At 37.0% G+C, this 25215-nt stretch overlaps 1 protein-coding gene across 8 annotated transcripts in view; it reads right to left on the minus strand.

Annotated features, from left to right (window-relative positions):
* Nucleotides 1–1590: 1590 nt before the first annotated feature.
* EPHA7 (EPH receptor A7) overlaps nucleotides 1591–25215 on the minus strand; it is a 164030-nt gene continuing 140405 nt past the window's right edge. For 4 of the 8 annotated variants that reach the window (XM_068184078.1, XM_068184084.1, XM_068184077.1 and 1 more), the window contains 5 exons: nucleotides 24408–24617; nucleotides 23175–23324; nucleotides 18520–18713; nucleotides 17257–17412; nucleotides 1591–3911 (listed from right to left, as the gene is read on the minus strand). In XM_068184078.1, coding sequence (XP_068040179.1) covers nucleotides 3716–3911; nucleotides 17257–17412; nucleotides 18520–18713; nucleotides 23175–23324; nucleotides 24408–24617 — 906 coding nt within the window. In that variant the 3' untranslated portion in view covers nucleotides 1591–3715. Of the gene's footprint in view, nucleotides 3912–11858; nucleotides 16087–17256; nucleotides 17413–18519; nucleotides 18714–23174; nucleotides 23325–24407; nucleotides 24618–25215 lie in introns of those variants that run through there. The other 4 variants (XM_068184080.1, XM_068184079.1, XM_068184081.1 and 1 more) reach the window with 3 other exon arrangements.

The raw sequence follows: 25215 nt of genomic DNA on the forward strand, positions 1-25215 counted from the left end.
TTTGAAGTTCTCCCTCCCCCAATCTTAAAAACATAGAAGTGAAATATAGCAATTGGGCACTTAAGTGTATGCAAAGATTCCTGGACTGAAGCATGAAATAAAACAAAGGATTTAAGCAAAAGTACTTTTATTAGTAGTAAAGGGAAATATGATATCTAAGAACTGTCAGATGAGAAAGTTTGATACAAAATGTTTTTTGTAAGTTAAATCAGTAAGGAACTGCCTGGAAAGAACTGTAAAATTATTTCACAATTTTCAATGCCCTTGGCCATGAAGGAGTGATGAAATCTGATAAAACAGAAAGAACTGAACAAGGGGTAAATAAGTCTAACTATACACACACAGGCAGGGACTACAAATTAACTATTGCTTAAGAAGAAAAAAATAAGGAATTAACATCAGATATCTCTCTGAAAACATCAAGTCAAGCACCCAGTATCAAGTAAAAATGTGAAACAGCATATTTGGATGATTAGGAAAGAAACTGTAAACAAAATAGAAAACATATATATATATATCTCACAGTATAAATACACCGTATCGCTATATCACTGTATAAATACATCATACACTCTTATTTTGAATAATTCATGCAGCCCTGGTCATTCTACTTCAGGAGAAAGAAGGGCAAGACAGAGAGAGAAGACTGACAGAAGAAAGAAGTAAATTCACAGAATATAGGACAAATTCAGACTACTCATCATAGTGCACCGCCCTGATTTGGGAAGCATTTGAACTGTACATATTGGATATAGAGCCCTGAAGATGTCTGGAAGTCAAAAGCTGAAGGTTTCCCTAATCTGTAGGGAGGCTTTATAACAAGACTGTACCCCTACCAAGGCACACAGCCAGGTACACACAGCTATGTGGGCTCGTGGCTTGAGTCAGTGCAGCTATTCCTACTTTATGCACAACCAAGTGTTTTCTTGAAAGAGCTGACAGACAATATCGGAAGGATTGTGAGGAGAAGTATAGGCAAGGTTAGAAATTAATATATAGGCAAAATAACCATGCTGTCCTTCAGTCTCAGGATACATTACAATAGTTTGGGTATTTTTCAGTCTCTTTCCTGTAACACCTTGTGGCTACTGAGGTAGCTGGTATTAAATCCCTTCCCAAAATCATGCATCCAATTCAGTGTCGGAACCCAGAAGGTAGGTCAAATGTCATTTCCCAGAGGTTATGCCACATTTCCCACTGGAATTTTTTTTTTTTTTTGGTAGAAGAGGGTGTTAAGGTGCCACACAGCTGAATCCTCTCTCAGCACCAAAAGTTAGGCAGGTATGGATAACCTCCATATCTGCTGTCATGCCAGAAGCAGTGGCAAAATTAAGCAAAATCTAGAGCTTGGCTAAATAAAATTAGTAGAAATATTACCTGTGTTTTGATATTGCTTTATGTTGTGCCTCTTATTGCAAAATGTTGGATGCAACTGAGTAAATGGAGTTCTTTCAAATATGTAAAAATTATATGCAAAAAAATCTGTATTATGGGGTGATACTATGACACTACTTTGCAATCCCATTTTTTTTAATGATAGGTGGATTGTTATAAAACTTTGAGCTACATTTAATTGAAGAATTTACATTAATTGAAGAATAATTGAAGAATAATTTAGGCAGAGAAGATTTTGGTAAATTGACACCTTGGCTACAGGATTTAAATCCAGTATTATTTTGATAACAGTGGAGAGAAATTACTGAGGTGGGAATTATTCTTCAAGCACTGCTGAGCATTGGGTTTACTCTCTGTACCTCATACGTTCTTAAGTAGAAGAAGATTTTACATTGAGAGAGAAGGTCTTGTAAACCTCATTGCTAAAATGGAACCCTGAGATGACAAAAGCTTAATTAACTTAAGCAAAGTCCAAATTGAAGAAAATTAAAAGAAAGTGCTTGGCCATTGCTGGCATTTGGTAACCTAGTAAACCACCATTTACCAAAATCTTCAAGCAAATGATGGAGAAATCCAACCAGTTAAGAATTTTTTGGCAATATTTCAGCTATGACTTTCAGTTGCCTCCTCCTCACTCAGACAAATTATTTGAATCTTATCCAGAGTCGCCATTCTTAAATGAGGCCGTTGTCTCCATGAGACAATACTTAAATCATTCTACTGCTAGAAGAAACGAAAAATGGGCATCATATTGATAAGGTGTCACAACAACCAACTTGATATCACTCTGGTGTACATTCAAGATGAAAGACTCATGAAAAGCTGTATTACCCTGAAGAGAAGAAATATTTACCCAGTTCTGTCCTCTAAAACTTACCAAAAAAAACCCATAATGCACAAGTACTTATAATAGCCTAAACATCAATACTTTGCAGTTAGAAGTACCAAGTGAAAAGTGTCTATATATGCCAAGGTAATAGACTACTTCATTAACAGCAGTAGTCTCTCAACTGTCATACCAGTACATCTGCTAATCTATAACTATGTTCAGAAACAGTTTCACTGGAGACGGAAAGATTTGAGCCTTTCCAGCATGCTTTCTGATAAACCTTTCCAGGCAAAATGGAAGAGCTTTGAGGAGGATTTAAGTGGACACATAGTCTGCAGCAAAAAAGCGACTTCCTGTAGGTAGATCCAGTGAAAAATCCTTAAAGTTGGCAAAATGCCTTTTCTCAGGGAGACATAGAAACTGGCTTTGCTCTTTGCAGACTAATCATTAGACACATCTGATCACAGAAGCAGAGGAGAAGGAAGTGAGGAAGAGATTAGACTGGCCACTTTTCAGCTTTCTTACTCTTGAAGAATTCTTACCTTGGAAATCAGGGTATTTTAAAATGTCTGACAGAACGAACATAGCAATTTTCCTGTTTCCTTCTAAAAATACCAATTTTCTAAAAAAAAACACAACAGAAAAAACAGTCCTACATAATTAAAATAATTCCCAATTTTGTAATAAATTTCATGAAAAGTTTTAATATGTATTTTTTTTTCACAATGAGCAAAATCCCCCTTATATTTTTCTGTAATACTGAAATTATTATTTTCAGCATTAAAAAAAAAAAAAAACCCTGTTAAAATATTCTTCTTTCCTGTTTCCCTTTCACAGTGAGTGGTGTAATTTCTTTCTGTTCTAGAATGAAAGGACATTTTAAAATGTCCCAGATTGGCTGGAGTATTATAATTTTGCTGAATATTTCTCAACAAGGCCTATTTGTAAGCAAAGGCAAAGACTCACATAGATTCATCTGCAGGAGTATGACTAACAGAATGCTTTCTGCCTCTCACTGCCATGAGCAGTATCAGTAGGAATAAATCTGTATCATCCCAGCTTAAACTTCTTCCCCAGCAGGATCTTTGGAAAAGTTTATTTAGCTGCTTCTCCTTCTCCTTTGCTCTTCTATATACATATTTTATGTATAAGAGGGGAGCCAGAAAGAAGATGGGGAAGCAGGGTTATCTTAGTGCGAGGAGCTTCCAGGGCAGGCTTCCAGGGCAGCTTTGCCGGCTCTTCTCTCCCTAGCAGCATCGCCATGTCCTACTTCGCCATCCTCCTGAAATCATCATGCTCTTCAGATGTGGTCTTTCATTCTTGTCATTAGTCATAATCCTCAGTTTGTCAGATGTGTGTTCTGGCCTCTCCCATACACCTCTGTTTACTCTTCCTCCTGTTGCCAGTCTGTTCCTCCCTTCTTCTCCATTCCTTTCCATGCTTCTTTTCTACATTTCCATTCTCTAATCCCAACTACAGTCCTTATGGGCTTTAAAAAAATGCCTCATAGCGTTCACTGTGCCTCCAAACCAATCTCATGATCTTATGGTTATAACTCTTGTTTTGCTTCCCCTTTCTGCTTCCTTTGTTTCCTGCCATTATGCCATTTCTATTCAGGCTGTCATCTCTTCTGGAAAGGGATTTTTCTTGTTCTCTGTTTTGCAAAGCACCTGGCAAGTTTTTGATTCTGTCAAACAAATAATAACAACAGATATGAAATTTGCAGTGCAGCAGAATCCTGATATCAGGAAGTAATAGAGGCATATTACACTATCATTTTCATTGCCATGTATACACCACTATTTGACAAAAATTCTCATTGCCTGGGTAGGTAAACATCAATAAACTCAAAAATTCTCAAGCAAACACTTCTAACATGAAGGAAATGTAGTTGTGTTTCACGTTGGATCTCAATGAGCCACAGGTTATACTTGACAATTTCAGTATTGGAAAAAAAGGAAATAAATGAATGAGGTGCAGTTTTTCAGATGGGGATTAGGGTATAAAATCAAGTACCGGGAGAAGATGTAAACAACTGTTTAAAACAGAGAAGCAGGACAAGGGTGGAATGGGTGTGTTCAATTTAACTCTGCTTAATTAAAAAAAGCATATACAAGGTAGATAGATTCTAGCATGTAAGCTAATGAAAGTAGACTTTCCCTCAGCCCAATATTGTCAGAAGCTCTTAGTATGGCTGAAGAATCTTATAAAACAATTCAACTGACTTATCTCAGTCATTATATGATATTAGGCACCTGAAGACAATGTTTATGTTACTTGTGCTGCTAAAAAAGCTCCAACAAAACAAACCCAGAGCTTAAATAAAGAAAAGGAAAAAATAAGATGTGGATTTTACTGTACATTTAGTGACAGACTAGTCATATGAAATTTCTAAACTATATAGCTTTAGCACTAATGGATGCAGGCCAGTACTGAATGGAAATTATTTTACATATGGCTAGAAATCTCTTAACTAAATTAGCTGAAAATTCCTGGGAGAAAAGCAATTTGTTAGAGACATTGAGACAAGCCAATGTAACACTAATACTAAAGAAAAATAAACCAGCAGAGGAATGTCCCCCTGCTATACCAACCAATATTCTTATAGCTGATTCCAAAGTAGTATCTGTCATTCCAGCATATGGATTACATTATTTAACAGTGTGAATCAAAGGGAAGAGACTCATTCAAGAGAAGAGTGATTAACACATCGTTGCATGCCATACATCTCTGTCACCAAACTGGAAAAAAATGGGAGCAAGATGTTTTATGATAAACTGAGAAGAGGATCTGATATTATTAACAGTCATAATATCTGAGGCTTAACAAACAAAACAAGAGCTAGAGGAAGCAATCTGATGGAGGGACAGAAGGTTTTCTTCTGTCTCTAGTAAAGTGTCCTAGGGACTAATTTTACATGAAGGGAAGGTATTAACTAAGCTAAATCTCATTTCTATTAGATTTTTTTGCACCTGCCCTTTGAGGCCCTAGTAATGCATGGAATGCATGAGAAAATAATTCATTAAAAAAGGACTCTGAGAAGAAATCTTTTCTAAAAGGAAGAACTTTTTTACTCTGATAGGTCCTTTTAGTATTTTGAAGACAAGAAAGCCTTTGAATTAGTAAAAATGATTGACATGTGAATTTATTCAAAGCTAAAGGTAAATGGTAGTCAAAAATGTCACTTTGATGCATAGGTATTTAAAACCTCAGGTTATATTGAGGTTCTCTCTCTCCTGATATTTTTTGGGTAGCACCAACACAAAGGTCTCCAGATCAAGAGATTAATGAAATAGGGTACAGGGCCACCCTGGACTGTGGCACAGCTTTACTCTGGGATGCCAGTAGTTCTAACTGCCCAGGTGCAAGAATAGCATGAATGAAAAAAGAATGAAACATCAACAAATGGGAGATGAGGATCCCTGTACAACACACGGCAAATCAATGAGATAATTTCCTTGCATCTCTAGGACCCAGCTACTCATTACTATAATGGTTCCTTTCTAGCTGCCATGCTGTCCCATATCATTCCAGATTTGAATTTACACGGTCTATCTCCCTGGAAAGAGATGGAAACTAGGGCTTCAGTTCTTGGTTGCTACATCTGTATGGCTGGATTTACCACTAATTTATCCAGTTTCTGGTACATGCCAAGGCCACATCTGAAATCAATAATGAGAGAAAATGCGCAGAAGTTACCACCCACACTGTAACTTCCACATAAAGGAAACCCCATGAGAGCTCGTTCTCCAAGTGTCCTGGGTAAGTTATCATGTATCCCAACACTAAATCAGGATGCGTCAGGGATTCACAGCGCCTAACATTCTCTGAAATTAGATCCCTAAATTCATCCTTTCAACAGGAGATACATGTAAAGAAGGATCAAAGAGATCACATGCACTTTATCTAATAGTTGAACAGTGTCAGAATGATATGGCAAAGTGTGGTGCCCACAGACTGAGATACTATCTCTTCTGGGAAAAGAAGGCCACTCAATGTCTTCCAAGAAAATCTCCATTTTACTCAGAAAAAACAGTCCCCTCATTCCCACAGAAGTGTCATAAACAAGATTTTCAGAGGAAGAATGAGGGGATTTCTGAAAAGGAAAGGTGCATCAGGAAGGGAAGGGATTGTAGAGTACAGGAAGTAACTTCGGAGGTAATTTTGGACTAGTCTTATCCTAACCAACCTTTTCCCAGGCAAGCAGCTGCAACTCAAAGTGTCTGGTAACATATGAACACCAATATACAAGTCTCTCCTTTCCCACACCGACCATTTTTAGAGGTTGAAAATATCATGTTGGCCTAATTGTAATACTTTCCTACAGCCCAGTAGTGTAGAGTCAGTCTTTCTATGCCTTTCTCACCCAAGAGATACGTAACATTTCCACAAGTTCCAGAAAAGTAGGCCATTCATCAAAACACAGGAAAATAAGGTGACCCTTATCCATAAGGATGCCAGACAGGTATTACATGTCCATCCATCAGCATCCTGAACCATGGATAGCCATGATTCAGCTATCAATAAGCATGAGGGGAGTCAGTCTGTTGTCTTGTTCTGGCATTTACGCTAAAAAAGGAAAGAGACTGAGCCCAGTAACAGCTGGATGTCATCTCTGTGAGATATTTCCCTACTTGTAGCAAACGGCTTCTACCAATTTACATCATATTCAATTGCTTAGTAATGCTCACTGACCTTAGGCTAACAAGGACTTCTGTCACCAAAAGGTGCTTTTAAATTAGAAACAAAACAAGAACACAATAGAACTTAGGCCTAAGAACTGCCAAATATAACACACTGTTTTGCAAACGTATGCTACAATGGTTCAATGACACATTTGCACATACATAAGTCTTTGCTAAGATATCTGGCTTCTGTGTATATATATTCTGTATGTGTATATAGATGCAATCTTAAATTTAAATAACTTGACAGCATCTGATGTTAAAAAAAAGATAAATTCAGCTTTGCAAAATCTTATTACAAATATACAAGTGTAAAAATGGTATTAGCTACTTTAAAGGCTTACTTTATACAGATTTTTCTTCCCTTTTCAATAACTATTAAGACACTTTGCTATACTGAAAGCAGGTAATATTTCTAAGGTGTATCTTCTTGCTTTTTCAGCAAATAATTCAGAAGTAGATAACACTGGTCAAGCATTAAGTTTTCATATGATTTTCAACAATCCAGATATATTAACGTCATAAACTACAAAAGAAATGTTTATAACAGTACAAATGAATGCGAAGAGACTTTCCCCACATTCATTGTGAGGAGGTAACTCTTTTCTCCTTCTTCCCTGATATAATCCCTTCACCAGGTGTTTTGGGTTTTTTTCTGCCATTCAACTCCCCCTTAGATTCCACTGCCAACAGAAAGATGTTGACATTATTTTAAATACACTCCATTAGCTTGTATCACTGGTGTTAATTGGGCATTCCATGTAAGCCTGACATTCTGTATTCAACAATTCCCCCCACTGTAAACACACTTCTTTTTCTTGTTTGTTTTGATTTGTTTTGACCAACACTAATTACTTCTGCACTTAAGAGTGGTCTCCCTGACTCGTAGTTTGTTGGTTTTTGTTGGTTTGTTGGTTGTAGATAGACATTGCTTTTGTTGTTCCTTCCTCAAGATCATTTGCTGCTTACCCTGCAGGGAAGAATGGGTGCTGCTAGGTAAGTGTTAATGGCAGACGCCAGCTGGGGAGAAATTGAAGTAGAGCATAGTGCTACAAATAGCTTCCTACCTCATGGCTGGGAAAATATCCCTCAAAGGCAGCTCTGCACGAGGCAAAAACCACAGACAACTGAAGAGGGAATTTGGTGTTGGGACACTCAAGTAACTACTGCAAGAAAGGTACTGCCTGGGAGTCATCCTACTGTGAGGAAAGCAGTTTCATGGGATAGGAGGCAGCTTGTGGCTGAGACTTGCAACAAAGAGCACACAGCCTAATTGGGATGCTTTTGCCAGCAAGTAAAAGGCATAAAAGAGGATTCGCCTCTTGCACAAATTTAGGTAATGTAGGCATTGAGACAATTTTTTCTCTTGAAAAGAGCACTACAAAGAAATGCCTGAAGGCTATTTTTTATTCTCCTGCCCTGCCTCCATTCCTACTATTGGCAGTGGATGGACTGAAGTGTAGGGAAGCTATGTAATAAAGAGCAGCTTTTCCCTCCACAACAGCAATGAATCATTTCTCCACAAAACTAAGTGGTTAAGGCCCAGTAATATTAAAGGAGAATCCTCATTAGGAATACCTCTCAGTGCCTTGCTGGCCCAATATCTTCAGGTAGGCATATCAGCCTGGATTTTATTCTAACCCTGCCTTTTTCTCCAGCAGCCCATGAGGGTACAAATATTGTCTAGAGGCAAAGGAGTCACTGCTATTTTGTATAGATTAATATAAGGGAGGACTTATGGGCTCCTCCAGTAAACAAATCAGGAGAGAGACCTGGAATGAAATGGCCTGAAGGCAAGAGCTCTGCAACTCTTTCATTTTCTGAACAAAATCCTAATCACCCAATTACTTTAAAAATGCCATTTTTGAGTGGCCTTCAGAAGGTATCTGGGTGATTTTACTAAGTTTCTTCCAGGCAAATCAGATTTCTCATGCAATGTACTATGTGAAGCATCAGGGGAATAACACATTTAAGTTATGACTATGACTAAAAAGAACATGCTGGAGAGAGCAAATCTGAGATTCCTGCACCTTCTTGCTGTTAAGCTACACATGTGTTCTTGGCAAAGGCTGTTTGTCCCTGAGAAAAAGAAATGAAAACATTTTACACCAGACATGTTAAAATGAACATGCAGCCCTTCAGGAAGCCAGGGGAAGTTGGCAAAGTAACACAGGTTGAACAACAGTCAAGAAATTGCCTGAGTAATGTTTCTACAGACATGAAATGAAAGGCATAAATGTGGATACATTCTGTCTATTTATCTATCTATCTATCATCTATCATCTATCTATCATTCAGTCTATCCTCTTGCAAGCCAGGTTTGAATGTTTGAGTAAAAATAATGGATGATTTTTTTCTTCTCAATGAGACAGTATCTTTGGATCAGGAAGTTTGTTCCTTAATGTAAATTCACGGTTTTCTTCATAGTTCTAAGGAAGTAATCACAGAATGGGTCAGGTTGGAAGGGACCACAGGGGGTCATCTGGTCCAATCTCACTGCTCAAGTAGGGTCATCCTAGAGCATACAGAACAGGATTGCATACAGATGGTTCTTGAATATCTCCAGTGAGGGAGACTCTACATCTCTGGGCAATACAATTACAAGATAAATTCTATTGCATTTGATCGATCCCACAGATTCTCATTATTCCTTCTGTTTTGTTTTAGCACAAAAGAGGAAGGCTTTAGATATGGGCTTGGGGCTATAAAGTCTCCAGCTCATAAATGACTCGACATACTCAGAGTCATGGAACTCTAATACCAGTAGCATACGTAAGTCTTTGGGCATAGCTATGGCTCAAAGCACTCTGTGTGTTTTTCAGTGTTAGCCATGTTATGATTCATCAGATGACCTCTAAGTTGTAGTTTTTTATTATTAATTATTATTAGCAGCACAGCTCTACAATTGGTTATTTGGTTCAATTAAATGCAGAAGCCTTGGTCCATGGATGAATAGATTTTCTATTCCTGATTTAGCTCTTCTGGCACCAGGCATTATGTCTTGTTTTGTCCAAGATTCATTTGGCTGGCTACACAAGTTTTGCCTGGCCGTTATCACATCTTTTTTCATAGTCTATTAAGACATCAGTTATTTTTTAACTTGTGGTTCTTTTTTAGTCACTCTAATTAGACATTAATTTCACCCAATTTGTAGGGTATAAATGCTAAAATCTGCTATCATTATACAATACTTAAAGAGAGCTACTCTAAAATAATCTTAGAGTAAATACCATCACAGTTAATGTGTTATTTTCAGACTTTTATTGTAAAATTCTCCTTTCATGTCTTGATTTCAAGTCTGCTTGAATGAGTTGTGTATTACCAGTTGCTTTCCCATCTGTCTCAATTTAGTCTCTTTCACAAATTCCAATCTGACCTGAGGAAAAATCAGAGTACTGAAACCACTCCACACTACATTATTAGGTATATTATATTAACAGTGTCTCTTTACTTAAAAAATCTTCACACTCCTTAACTCCCCTGCCAGAAATGTCTTGTGGATCCTTACAGCTTAGACTCAGACACTGTGAATGACTTCACAACTCTCTTTTCACTCCCTCCCATCTTCTGACTTCTCATTATGTACCAAAGCGAGGATTTTCCTCCATAATTTTCAACCTTTCATAATCTTGTTGGATGTAACCTACAGGGTGTACATATCACTGCTTTTACTTTCAAACTGCCTAACCCTTACCCACCCTGAAAGTGATCTGAGAATTTCATGGATATTACAGACACGCAAATTTTATTCCTTGGCCTGTCCCAACAGATTTGGGTCTAAATGCATGTGTCAATTATTGTAACTTAAAAGTCTCAAAAAACCAAATCCAGAGGAAAAACTCTCACAAAATTATCCTGTATTCTGCCACAACTCTTTCATCAGGATACTGCAGTTTGTATGCCTGTGTTTTAATCTTTTATATTTTTCAAATCCCTATATGGAATGTGTTACAAAAATGGGGAGCCCTGTTATACTTTGGGTTTCACAGGCCATTAGTTAGATGAGGTTTTTCTTTTTTTTTTTTTTCCCCTAAACCATTGTATTCCCTCCCCAATCAATTTTTGCAGGAACTTTAATTGCAGAACTGCCTATTTCCTAGTAAATAGAGGACCGCACTATGCAAACAGTAAATATCTCTGTTTAAAAGTAATTGTTGGCTACATTTGAAACCCTTATGGGAATACAAGAAAAAATATAGGCTGCAGCCCAGGATTTCTTGTTTTACTAGAAATTTGTTTAAGACTAAGGCTTTTGAGTAGTCTCAGAAATGTCAAATCTACTAAATGTAGGTCCATTACAAGTTAGTGGGGAAAAAATTCACCTGTTTCCATATATCAGTTAATTGATCAGAAGTACAATCCTAACAGGTCCTGAAGATGGAGAAAACCTGTTGTGATAGTTGCTCAGCAAATCATAGCACCAACTCTCTGAATACCCCTGCAGCACCTGCTGCCAGAATGGCTCCTGGGCAAGAATTTGTATTACACTTTACTAAAACAGCACTTGTCATTCTGTATGGGATCTGTTCTCTTCCATGAAAAACTCAAATGTCACTTGTTTAAAAAAAAACGAATACAAGAAACAGCCCAACCAACAAACAAAATCCACCAAAGACCAAATGTATATCATGAGAACATCAATTTTAAACCACATGCAGGGAAGCAATGAATTAAGGATGTTTTAGCTCTAACATGTCACAAACATCATTTTAAAAGGTGAAATGACCATTTTTTGACTGAGTTGCCCTTCACTCCTTTCACACAGCCAGTGAACTTCTTCATGTCATTACTGGGCAACAGAATGTTGACTGAACCTGCCCTTGTGGTAGGGTTTTTCTGCATCGCCTGGAATTATGGCTGTAGTGACATGATCATCCTCCCAGCAGTAACCCAAAAGTCATGGAATTTAAATCACTCTCAAAATTACTATATATGAATTACTTAGAAAGTTAAGGACAAATTATTATTTTTTTATTTCAACTACTAACGAATAAATGTAAAAAAATACCAACAACAAAACAAAAATAAACCCCGTTCATCCCCCACATTAAAGCAATAGATTTTTAACATTCAAAACAGTGGAAACTATTCATCGTATATTACTATTAGTGGAAAAAAGCAAATTTAATTTAAAATCACTTTTTCAAACTCCCTCAGTGGATGCCAGATAATTCAAGCTTAAACAAATATAAAAAACCTCATTTTAAATTGAAAATAATACAGACAGAGCTCAATTATTGAGATATTAAGGGCAACATTCAATTTGAGATACATTTAAGCATCTTTGCCTCCTGGAGATTTTACATGACAAGGCTTTAGATAAACATGGTTTTGCAAACAGCAACTATCATATCTGATCACATAACCTCTGGACTAAAGCAGTATGTCAGCAAATATTTCTGATTATTTAAAATATTAAATAAGTGTAATTTACTAGGCAGGTCTTCCTCATAACAATCACAAAAAATTTCAAGAATTCATATCCACATACAAAAAGCATTTAGATGGCCTATTACAAGTCTCTGAAGAATAATAATAATAAAAAATCACCTCTCTCTGTAATAAAACCCAGTTTAAATACATTCTGGGATATACCAGTGGTGGAGGAGCTGCCTTTCTATGACACTCGGCTTACAAGGAAAACTGTAGCAGCCAAGGACAGATAGGGTAGGAATTGCTTCACCTAACTTTAACTATATAGATATTAGACACCTAATTTAAGCCAATCATCTGGCTTGCCTCTACATCTAATGGAGATAAGCATTCCCAGAGGGAGATTCATCCTGCTTTTTTTAGGCATCTCTCTTCTAGATGCTTGCAGACGAATAAAGTCAAGAAATATGAGTCTCACTGACAGCCTGATAATCTGTCATTAGCAATGCACAATGTCCAAATTCTTTGAAATAAAGCCAGAACTGATTTTTTTTCCATCATTTAGCCTTTCATTCTCCCTGTGACCCAACTTTTTCTTCAGTGCCTCCCATGAACATCAACTTTCTCAGGCACTTTTTTTTTTTTACCCTGGACTGTGTTTTCTGAAACCTGGAGAACTGCAACCGATGTCAATATTTTGCTGCTCTACCAGTTAAAAATCCATTTACATGCATGTGCTCTAAATTGCAGTAATGATCTGAACATGTAGATAAGTTATCTGATTGATTGCAGCTGATCGCGATTGTGCTTTCTGGGTCTACTCTACCACTTTCAAATGTGTAAAAATCTGTGGCAACATTAAGGCAGTCAAGGTATATAGATGAATGCTAAAATATATTTACTATTCAAAGAAGATGGCTTAAATCAAACTGAGAAAATTAAGGAAGAAATACCATTAGGGCCCTCACCTGTACATGTGTGAGCCCAAATCACCACACATGCTTCGAGGACTCTGTGCTTCAGAATATTGAACAAGTCCTAAAGGTGAAGACTGGCCTCAATTATTTTGCATTTAGGGTTTGTAGGTTCTCAGCAATACCAGCATTGCTGCATCGCACCTTTGATGACCAAGCCCTTAGAAACAGTAGCCGACATTTATAAGGAAGCAGGTGTCTGAACTTAAAGACTCCTAAATTCCTAGCTGGGTGCCTAAACAGCAACAAGACTGTCAAGCACCCTGCCCAGCTGCCCACAGATGCTCACCCCAGTAGTGAGGTTTTAGCATTTGTTATAACACAAAATGGATGTTTATCAATTGTGTATTTTTCAATTGTGTTCTAATAGCTACTTTAAGTGCCTTGGCCAAGTGCTTCTGTGCACTAATTCCAATATTGGGTGTGCAGTCTACTCTGCGTCTTACTCCTACATACTTTTTAGAAATTTAATTTTAATAGTTAAAAAACCAGCTTGAGCTGCATACGTGAAAATAACTCCATTACTACTGAATGACAATCTAATATGAAATAAGAATAGTCACCATTTTTTCTTACTCTGCCCAAATCCAGGCAATAAATTAGGCTTCTCCGCATGACTGTAAAGTGCTGTGAATTGTATAAACAATCATATATGGACACTGAAAAATAACCCTTATGCACATTGCATTATAGTTCCAAAAATATATTTACAGTCTATTACAAAGATTACAAATGGAAGTGTCTATGTATCGGGATTATGCTAGTTAAAAGCTTTTTACAGATTTTCTTCAATAAAGGTGGGTGGGAACAAAAAATTAGTATAACCAAACTGATTTTTCTAGTGAAACAAATAAATAAAATGACAAATATAACACTGTACAGTGATCTAAAAAGGGGGAGAAAAAAGGGGGAGTGGGGGAAAGGATGCATTTAAGCTTTTGATAACTATCTTTGGTCCTAAATGTGGGAAAACACATTATGTAGCACTGAATATACATGTTTGTTTGTGATGCTCTGCAAGTAAAATAGAAAAATATAGTGCATTTTCAATGTATTCAGAGCTCACTACACATAAATGTGTGTACAAAACAAGACAGTATAAATAAAATTTACAAGTTTTACAAAGGAACATTTACAAGGTTTTTCTTTTGTTGTTTTTTTTTTTTTTTTTTTTTTTTTTTTTTTTTGTGTGGATGCCCACATTATCAAACCAGACCAATTTATGACTGATCCCTGGGATCTTTCTCTATCAATATCAATAGAAGCAGCCCAATTCTCTTTGGAAGTACAGCATTTCATTGCTGGGGTAGTTCACAATTTTCAGATTTTTTTAAAGCATTTCTCTCTGGTTCATGTACATTCTTGCAATATCTGTAAAGACTCTGTTCATTATTGCTTATGGTAATTAAACATTTTAATCAAACAAAATGTATATATAAGTAAATGGTGTAAAAAGATATTCCATTGAGCAACTACCTTTGCACCTCTGTTCCTAATGAATGACTGTTGTGTCCGTGTGACCACGCACACGCATGTTCATCAGAGCAGCAAAAGCTTGTAAAAAAATTGAAAATTTTGAACTGCCCTTTGTCTCATGCTCTACAGTTCTCATATAAAAGCTATGTCCTTATTCTGACAGCTGGACTGCATACGGCTTAAACTCATAGAAAATATACACCAGCTATTTCTCTTAGATTTGCTAATGCAGAGTACTGAAAAAAATGTGATGTGCTCAGATTAAATGGTTTAGGTAACACTGGAGAACTGCACCCATACTCTGAGACACTCTTACAATCACTTGTCCATTCAATGCTGTGTCTCAGCAGGTTTACAGTTGTAGATCTACATCTTAGACTATATCTCAGTTTAACTCTAGTCCATTAAAATCATCTTGCAAACAATTTGCTAAAAGTGCCTAGAACTACTTAGGGGTCATTATTGCTTTTCTTTTTTCTTACTTTTTTTTTTTCTCTTTTATTTTCTTTTAAAAGATAGCATATGTATAACCTTAAAAAATTCTTTAAAAAATATCAGAGCTCTTGGCAACTTACATTTTCCTGATTCCCTGCCAATTAGCTAGCCATGTCAATACGGTGTTGATTTAACAAAAGGAAATGGCACAAAGGGATACCAAAGTTCAGATAGATATACATTGCTTGGTCATGCTTCTTAAATCTCTAGGAACTCAAATAATCCTTCAGAGGTACCCAGTGTAGTAATGTGTCATTGAATTAGCACTAAAAATGTCCAAAGATATAAACATCATACTAAAAGAAAGTCTTTATGAAGAATAAACACAAATGATTAAAAAAAGATTCAGAAATCACAGATTTAAGGAAAATATTTTGTTGAATTCAACAATAATATCATGATTTTATCTGACAAATATATTCTTTTTTAAATTTTTATGTACATTTAAAAAGTCTATTAGATAAAAAGGAGGTTAGAGAGCTCAAGGTGTTTGTATGTTTATTCAGGTAGTACTTTGTTTATTGTCACTGCTGTTTTCCTTGCCACCACTGGTGGATCCTAATTCCCTTTTCATAAATTCTGGTGGCACTTAGGAGTTCAAGTCTGTAGGTGCTTCTTGTAGCTCTTCTATTCACTGCAGGAAGGACCCAGGAAATCAAGTGTCTTCTAGCAGCACTTCATATATACTGAAGGCCAGTGCTGTTCTCTCAGTCTGTCACCTCCCTCATAAGGGAGAAATGTCTATCACACTTGGATGCCAGTGCCGTGTAAATGTAGCATTTGTGCTCTCATAGTCTGAATGCTGCTCATGATTTTCTTTTGATGACCAACCAACGTGATCCCTAAACTCATCACATCCCTGGGGAAGATAAATGCGTACATTGTTAATTTTTCAACTTAGACTGCTATTGTATGGTATTCAACCGTGAGTCAAGGCTACACAGTGGTTTGGACTAAAGGGTTCTGACATGGAAGCTGTGCCGTAACCTCAGCTCAGTACTGGGAAGTTCATACAGGCACTGTTCAACCTCTCAGTGTCGAGTGCAATTACATGACAGCTGTCATGCAATTACACTGCGTGAGTCTCCACGTCTGAGAAGTAGGTCAGTATGTTTTACATTATGATAACCTTGTAGAGTGTCTTTTAAGGACACCCGAAGACAAGGATACTTCTCTTGTAAAATACTTCGGGTGGTTTTCAGGACCAAGTTATGTATAAATACAAGATTTTGGGGATCACAGTCTGTTTCCTAAAGAGATGCCTAGATGCCTCTGCATAAGGACACATACCCATCATGCAAATGAATGAGGAGCAGCAGTTTCAACTCCACCCCTACTAATGCTAGAAGCTTGTGGACTCTGATGACAGTTCCCAAGCTATAGGCTGAGACCCCTGGTGAATCCAGGCAGATAAGAATAGGGTTGAAATCTTGAGAATATTGGGTTAGAAACTTTTTTAGAAACCCACAGCTCTCTAAGAGGAATTACACGTGTTTGGCAACCACCAGGACAAGAAAGTTGTTTGCAGGGTGCCAAGAAGACGTGTTTTAAGATGACAGTACTGATACAGGCCATGTCTGCCTTAGAAAATTGTTTTGCTTCTACAGACTTATCCTGATGCAAAGTCCTGTCCTGCAGGACACAGACAGCCCTCAGCCAATTAGAAGAAAATTCCACATCTTCTTAGAGCACATCGGAAAAAAGATACCAATTAGGTGGTGGAGGCAAAGTGGTTATTTTTCTATGCACACATACTTTGGAAGGGGTCACATTCTCCCTCAAATTCTAGTCCCTTCATGTTATTTCAATTGGTCTGAAAAGCAGGGAAAAAAGTGATGCCACACAGAGGTAGCAGGGTATTTGCCCTTTCATGAGATGCTCTAATACAACATCATCAGCTGCTAAAATGGATGGCTTGACCCCAAGTACAATGTTTGTACTCAGGATAAAGTTTTAGAGTTGAACATTGTGTATTATTGTACCTAGAAATTCCCTAAATGCAAGTTAAACATGCCCAGTACTAACTTACTCAATAGTCATCCTGGCAACTGATTCAAGAGAGTTGTAGCCTGCTGCTGTGAAATTATCCTTATATCTTTCCATCTTAATAGCTTGTAACCATTCGCCTACGGAGCAGAAAGTGGTAAAATCGGGAGTGTTCTGGTCCAGAAGAGGGCTAATTGGTCTATGGAGAAGGAAAAAGGAAAGTAAGTTGTTTCCAAAGAGAGTAAAACATCAGGGAGTATTTAGCAAGGTGAGAGTCAAATAAGTTTTGGGTATTAAAAATGTCGAGAGTAGAAAGTAATAGGCCTTTATACACAGTTTAGATTATTCTTATGAATAGCTCTTGACTGCTCTGTAGCTCACAATATGTACTTCCTAAGCTTATTCACATAAAAGATGAAAGGTCAGAGTCAGCAAAATCAGCCTAATGGACTACTGTTACCCATAGAAAATCAACCTTATTACCTAGCATGACAGCAGCTGTCTCTGTGTTGCTGAGTAAAATAAAGATGCTATTCTTTTATGCATCTTAGAAAATATATTAGTAGCTACTCCCATTTTTCAATTGGATGGGACAAAACAAAGACAAGGGAAGAGCAAAGACAGAAAGTCTTAAGGTCACACAGCAAATCAATCAGTAGAAGAATCAGGAGCAGAACACAGGCCAGTTGATTCCCTAGTACAGTGGTCTAGCTAGCAGATCAAAAGATTACCATGATTAAATAATTCACCTGAAATTTATGAAGAAGCCATTAAAAACTACATAATGAAATACAATGAGATGCAATCACTGAAAGGAGTAAAAGCCAGAAAATGAAAGATAAAAATCTTGAGTGTAGCATGTAGAGGTACATTGGCCAAGCATGAGTATTGTTAATTACTATTTCTACTGTAGCAGTTCCTAGGGCAAGGGATGCATCATATAAACATACAATAGGCAATGATCCTTGCCCTCCAGACTTTATGATTTTAAGAAACAAGGAAAACACAGACTAGTGGTGAGAGTGTGGAAAGAGTGATGAGCAGGCAGTAGTTTACTGAGAAATGTGTTAGTTACACGATATTTACTTTATTTTGGTTGATTTTTTTTCTAAGAAAGTCCTTTTTTGGCTTTGTTTAGCATGGTAAAAAAGAAGGGCAAACGAGGGAAGAGAAGAACAGGGAACAGAAAGAAGGGAGAACTGAAAGACAGATGAAATAAGTGTGAACTGGAACCAGCCACCAAGCAGAACATCCAGAGCCCAGCCATGTGCACCGTCATAAGAACACACACTAAAGCTTTTCTTACCTGCTACAGGTTCCCAGTGGGGTTTTCAAGCTGTTTGGATTTCTAATCATTTTGTCCAGAATGCCAACTATCTGCTCAAACTTTGGCCTTTCACCGCGTTCCTTCTGCCAACAATCCAGCATCAGCTGGTGTAGTCCTGCTGGGCAATCCATGGGTGCTGGCAAACGATAGCCTTCTTCGATTGCTTTTATAACCTAGTAGCCAAAATAGTTAATCATTTTTCATCAACAGTAATTTAAAGAATATGCGTTGCTACCCAGTTCAAATATGTAAGAAAAAATAAAATAAAATAGAGTAAAATAAAATAAAATAATCAATAAACTAGAATTTGCCATTGGTGTTGCAAAAATGTGAGTCTGTTGTTTTGACACTAGCCTTCAGGTTTTCAAATAATTTCCCCAGCTTCATCTTTAGGCTTATTAAGCATATTGTTCTATATGTGCAGAACATAGCTATATTACCTAGACAAGTGAGTAGCAGGAAACAACAATTAAATTCACAGAGAGAGCAGCAGATAGATTGATAAATTGAGTTATTTCAGAAAGCATTATTACTAGCCCCAAGGTTTTTATGAAAGAGTATGTGGTAGAAGCAATGACTTTTAAATGGATGGATATCTGTGCATGCACATATAAAATACAAGAAGCCTGAAGGTATTATAAAAGGATCCAAGAAAAATGTTTAGCAGATAGAAACTGCTAGGGAAAAAAGTTGCATTCTATGTCTAGCCATGTTATATTAATGATAAAGCAGCAGAACTGTGTCATGTGAGAGAGAAAGACCTGGGTAAATGCTATTTTAATATATCACAGAAAGTTAGATTTAATAAGAGATGCTGCTAGATGATGATATGATCAAAGGACAGCATAAATGTCTGAACCAAGAATTACACCCACCCGTTGACTTCCTTAGCCAAGTCCATTTGGATTTAAGTAAAAAATAAAAATGGATAAAGTAAAATCACAGCAAACTGCTGTAAACCTTGAGGGCAAAATAAAAAAGCACATCAGGAAGCAAGGCAGATAAGAAAAGCTGGTGAAAAAGGGCTAAAACACTGTTCATGGGGGATTTCAAGTATACTGACATTGACTGACACAGCAGCATTAGAATTGCTAAGGAAGGGTGCTTGTTCCTGAAGGGGAGTGCATAGGACTGTCTTCGCCCTCATTTTGTATAGAAAGCAAGATCAGAAGCTCTTCTAGAAGTAGTTCTGGGATGTAGATCTGGTATGATAAACAAAGTTGGTCAATATCCAGGTTTTAGTAAAAATAATAACCTCAGAAAGAAAATATTCTGTAGGTTGTATGAGAAAACGCAGAAGTAGTGGACTGCAAAGTAGACAGAACTGCAGACAATACAGAATGACCTTCAAAAAGCTGGCTGAAATCCAGCCAGGTTTTGTATCAAAACCTTTTGCATAAAAGAAATTTTGTGAAAAAAGAAGGCATAGCCCAGTGGTAAAGCACGGACTGCAGTTTTGTGACACAGAATGTCCTTCTGACCTCAGGGAAGTTGCCTCATCTCCCTAGGCCTCAGCTTTCTCTCTGAACTTTTAGAATGACAGTACTGTCCTACAGCTCAAAAATGACTGAGAAATATTCAATTCCTGCAGAAACATCCATACCTTGAAGAATGAGTGCAGTGACCTTTTACAAACATTAATGTTGTCTGTCAGAGAGGGTGTGGAGAGAGGTTTTCTGCAGAAGAACAGGGAAATTGGAAGAACAGAGCTATACAGTAAAGAAAATATTAAAAGTAAAATGTAAGATCCTTTAGAGCTATATTAAGAGGAAAAAGATAAGAAAAGCTCCTTATGCTTAAAAGTAGTAGTGGAATGAAAGTGAAAAATAATCTACAGTGTGTACTAGACAATTGCTGTGCTGTGGAAAGTAATGCAGAAATTTCTGACCCTCTAAATGGCAAAAGGTATTAAACACTTTGGGCATGCTACATATGATTTACTACAAATGAAGTAGTTGCTTAAGAGGACAGAAGACAGAGATCACCCATGAGGATCTGGGTGCCAGCAAAGTAGGTGTCAGCAAAACGGTGCAACCAGCAAAATATCTAATACCCTTAGAACTGGCAAACTATCTACATAGGACTCTATCCAAGAATGCAAGGGAGAGAGAAAACATGAATGAAGGGATCAGAACAGGACTTTTCCCCATTCACTACGAATTTCAGAGAAACCTGAAAAGAACTGGAAAGCAAGATGATGTTGTTTTTGAAAGGCTTTGGTGATACTTCAGAATCAGCTTCTCTGATGCGTATTCTGAGCAAGAAGGGTGAAACTGGGAAATATGAAATAATGAGTCAGCTAGAGATGGATGGAATTGCTGTGAATGTCCAAAACATTGAAAAAATATTCTAAAATATTGATAAGTAAAGTATGAAAAATGTCCACTCTGCTAAGAAAGGAGGAGGTGGGAGTCAAAACATCAGTACTCAAAGACAATGAAATAGATGCCTTCTTTTTTTTTTTAATAAGCAAACCTACAAAGAGAAACCAGCTGGAGTTCTCACTAATAGAATAGATTTATATTATCTACACTTCCCACAATTTGGTTTTGAAATTCTGCTTTTGCTGCAAAAAGAGTAAAAGGGAATACTGTTAAGACTATGCTTTTACCATAAGCAGGCTATCTGAGGATGTAAAGCAAGATAGAGGAGGACCAGGTCTGGTTACATTATATACTAAATGCCTACAAGGAAGTATTAAATATGGGTAACTGGACAATGTATTGTTGTAACTCTGTCTAATGTTATACAACAATAATACAAATTAATGATTATAATAATGTTAAGAAATCCAGAAGTATAGCATTGCCCTTTTCTAATCTGCACTGAGGTCAGAAACAAAATGGGAGCAAGAACATTAGCAGTCCAATAGGGGAATGGGGGTTTGAGGCTACTGTTACTAGCAAGGATTAAGCTGAGGTGAGCCCACTGCTCAGGGAAGTTGGGACCTCTGTCTATCATCTGTGCTCAGCCTGCTGTGCATCTGCAGGGACTTTGTAGGATGAGTGTTCTTTTGGTGCACCCTAGCCCCAGGCCATTGCTAAAAGGAGGGTTTTGCTTGAAAAGAGTTCACAATGCAAATATGTATCCTCCATCAGTCTAAAGCAATGACTTAAAGGAGGAAGGGCAGGATTAAAGAAAGGCTATCTAAAGATCCAAAGTCAGGGAGGCCTATTATTTAGGAGATCTGGTCTGCTCTATGACTACAGCCACATCCACTTTTAGGCAAAATGACATACTTAAAATATAAAAGTTGAGTGGAAAAAATAAGAACACATTTAGAATTTTTCATTACTGTTAAATACTCCAACTGGTGACTTTGAAGGAGAATAAATAACAAATCATTAGATGATTCTAAATTTTTGCAGCATAGAATATCTAGGGATTGGTATGATGTGTGTATGGTATGGGAGAACATGCCTGAAGATCACAACACACAAGAATATTTGGAATTATTTTACCAAACAATTGATGCATCTTTTAACTATGTGGTATTGAAGATTATCATGAAAGATGCTAAAAAGGGATAAAACTGTAAGAAGTGGCAAGTAGCTATTTTCTGAAAGAGGCTCACTCGTGCTTTACATGCAGTTTTCAATAGAAGGAATACTTTTCAAAATCTAATAAGAAGGAAAGATATCAAAATTTCTCCTCTATTTAAAAGTTTTTCCTTATTGTTCCCTGTAAGATAGGTAAGGTTTGCCTTTGAGGCATCTTATATTCCTGTCAGACTTCTTTTATGTTTGAATCTAGTGCAGAAGGAAGGTGTCAAAAGAAATGAAACTCTACTGGGTGTCTGGGGAATGTAAATATTTCTCTTTCTCTGCCCCAAGGACTTGTTTGCCCATATTTTGACAGTCCATGAAATCTTTGACACTGAGACCTGTCAAATATTAACAACTTTGCGCTGTGCCAAACTGACTCATCATCTACACTTTTATCTTTTTTTTTTTCAACTTTGATGTTGATCATTCAATCAAAAATTAAAATAACAATTAGAAAAACCACTCAAGCTCCAACCTGAAGAACTTTAAATGAGACTCTTTGTGATATCTTTCACACCTGTATGGCTTTTTCCTGTGTAATTTCTACATTAATAGATACTCCTGTCAGAAGTCAAGATTAACACCCATCTGTTCTATTACTGCTGACCTGTTGCTCTGGATCATATTTTATGCAAACAAGGGTACTTTTAAATCAGCATAATTAACTTAAAAAAGCCAAAGTAGGTCATTAACTGCCACTCAGATTTTTAACAACGTTTTTCAAACGATTAATCATTGCTCTAAGGTCAAAAACTTCAGAATTATTTTTTATTGGAAAAAAAAAATTCTTTCCATGCTTAAGCACAGTAAAGCGAAGACCCCATATTACTATTTTTGATGTTCCAGTTTTAATTGATACTTAGGACAGACACCTACAATATCCATGTGGCAAAAAAGAAGATTCTGATTTTGATAAAAAGTGAAAGCTCTGTAACTTTTTCATTTTGTGACAACCACACAGTACTTTGGTAAGTCTTATTTCTAAACCAACATTTTAAGCATTTATAGTGAAATACATATGTAAGTGTTTACAATATGTAGTTTTGGTTTTACTAACACACATGCACACTCACGAACAAACAAACCTACATCTTGATTTGACATGTCCCAGTAAGGCCGTTCTCCATAAGACATTACTTCCCACATAACTATTCCATAACTCCAGACATCACTGGCTGATGTAAATTTGCGGTACTGAATGGCCTCTGGAGCTGTCCATCTCACTGGAATTTTTCCACCCTATGAACAAAAAAAAAAAAAAAAAAAAAAAGGAAGAAATTTCTCTTTTTCACCCATGGAATTTTCATATCATCTTCCCTAGAAGGCATTTATAATTATTTCCATCAACATCAAGAGCAGCTCTTACATGATGTGCTATGGTGGTGGACCGATTGCAGAATTTTGAAAGGGGTGCTTATTAAATTTAGTATCTTAAAACACTTGGAACATAGATACTTAGATACATATATAAGCCATGTGGAATGAATTTCTCTGGAAGTGCTTATCCCTCCACTGATTTTAAAGGGCTGCTTATATGTCTGATTTACACTAGCCATTTAATTCCTGGCTGGCTGAAGCTAGGTGAGGGGAATCCCAACCTGTGCACATAAATCCCACTGACTTGTCATATGGCTCCTCTGAAATCTTGGTCTGACATTTTTAATCCAGGATCCCACTTAGAGCCCAACAGCAGCAGTGACAGCTGTGAACACCGGTGTGGTTTCCTGGATCCCTGTGCCTGTCGGAGCAGATTCCAGGGGCCCCTCCTTCCCTCAGCATGGGAAAACAAGTACAGGGAGGCCCCATGGGTGGGAAAGTGGATCTGGCTCAACAAAAGAATAAAGAGCATAGTGTATCTGATGAATGCATATTTAAGAAAAGCATCCCACCCAAAAGCAAGGGAAAATATAGGAGTTGAGCTTTGTCACAGACTAGCCTCCAGCTAGTCAACCCTTTGGTAAGATAAAATCTAGCCTGAAAAACAGTAACAGCCTACAAATATTTTAATTGACTCATAGTAAATTAGATGTTTAAAATTTTTGTGGGTAAAACTTCCTTATTTGTTCAATCAGAAAATCATGAGAAATGGAATAAACAAGATACTATACAAAATGTTTAGAACTTTGTCAAATAAAAATGTATATTCTTACAAAAATATTATCTCCTAATTAGAGACAGTTTTCTGCAGAGATTCTTCCTTTTGACTGACTGGCTAAAACCCCCCATCAATTAATGTATTTGTCTTATCTGTACTCTCCAGAAGATACACTTCTTCTAAATAAACATATCGCAAAACTATTAAAACCCATTGATTTATCTTACGGTTGTAGTGTAGACAGCCTCTGGATCATCTTCTATAACTCTGGAAAGGCCAAAGTCTGATACTTTACAAACAAGGTTGCTGTTGACAAGAATATTGCGTGCTGCAAGATCCCTGTGTACATATCCCATATCGGCCAAATATCTCATTCCAGCAGCAATTCCTCTCAACATTCCCACTAGCTGAATGACAGTAAATTGCCCATCATGTTTCTGGAGGGAAGAAAGGAGCAGCAATTCTTGTTAGTGTAGCTGAGAAAAGAAATAAGAATTAATTTTATGACTTCAGCTTTCCATCTCTTTACTCCTTCTGTGGCAAAGAAACTCACCTCAAACACACTTTCTTCAGAGATAAGGCAGTGCATCCAGTTAAGAAATGTGTGAGTAATTAGTGTACTGATGCTAACAATACTTGCTAGCCACTGTATATTTTTCGCTAACTCATGGCAAGTCACTTCCAGGAAAGATTAGCTAATGATTTCCTAATGTTCTTGCTTCTATGCTGTTCATCTCTCAGAACAATTATTGCATCAAGAAAATAAGAACTATCACATTTTGGTAACCCTAGCTACTGATAATTTTTATTCACAGCTTGGAGTTTATTAAAAAAAAAAAAATCTGTTCTCTATAGAGTGTTTACATATCATCTCACACTGACATGCATACCTGGTAAGGAGTCAGAACTGGCGAGTTCAGAACACACTTAAAAACCACTTAATTGTTCTGAATTCACATTTATTTTTATTTTGTTCATCTATTAAACAGAATCATATTTCATTTAGGGATTCTTTAATGCTGATTTCCACCATGC

The sequence above is a fragment of the Anomalospiza imberbis genome, chromosome 3 (genome assembly GCF_031753505.1).
Source record: "Anomalospiza imberbis isolate Cuckoo-Finch-1a 21T00152 chromosome 3, ASM3175350v1, whole genome shotgun sequence".
Lineage (NCBI taxonomy): Eukaryota > Metazoa > Chordata > Aves > Passeriformes > Viduidae > Anomalospiza > Anomalospiza imberbis.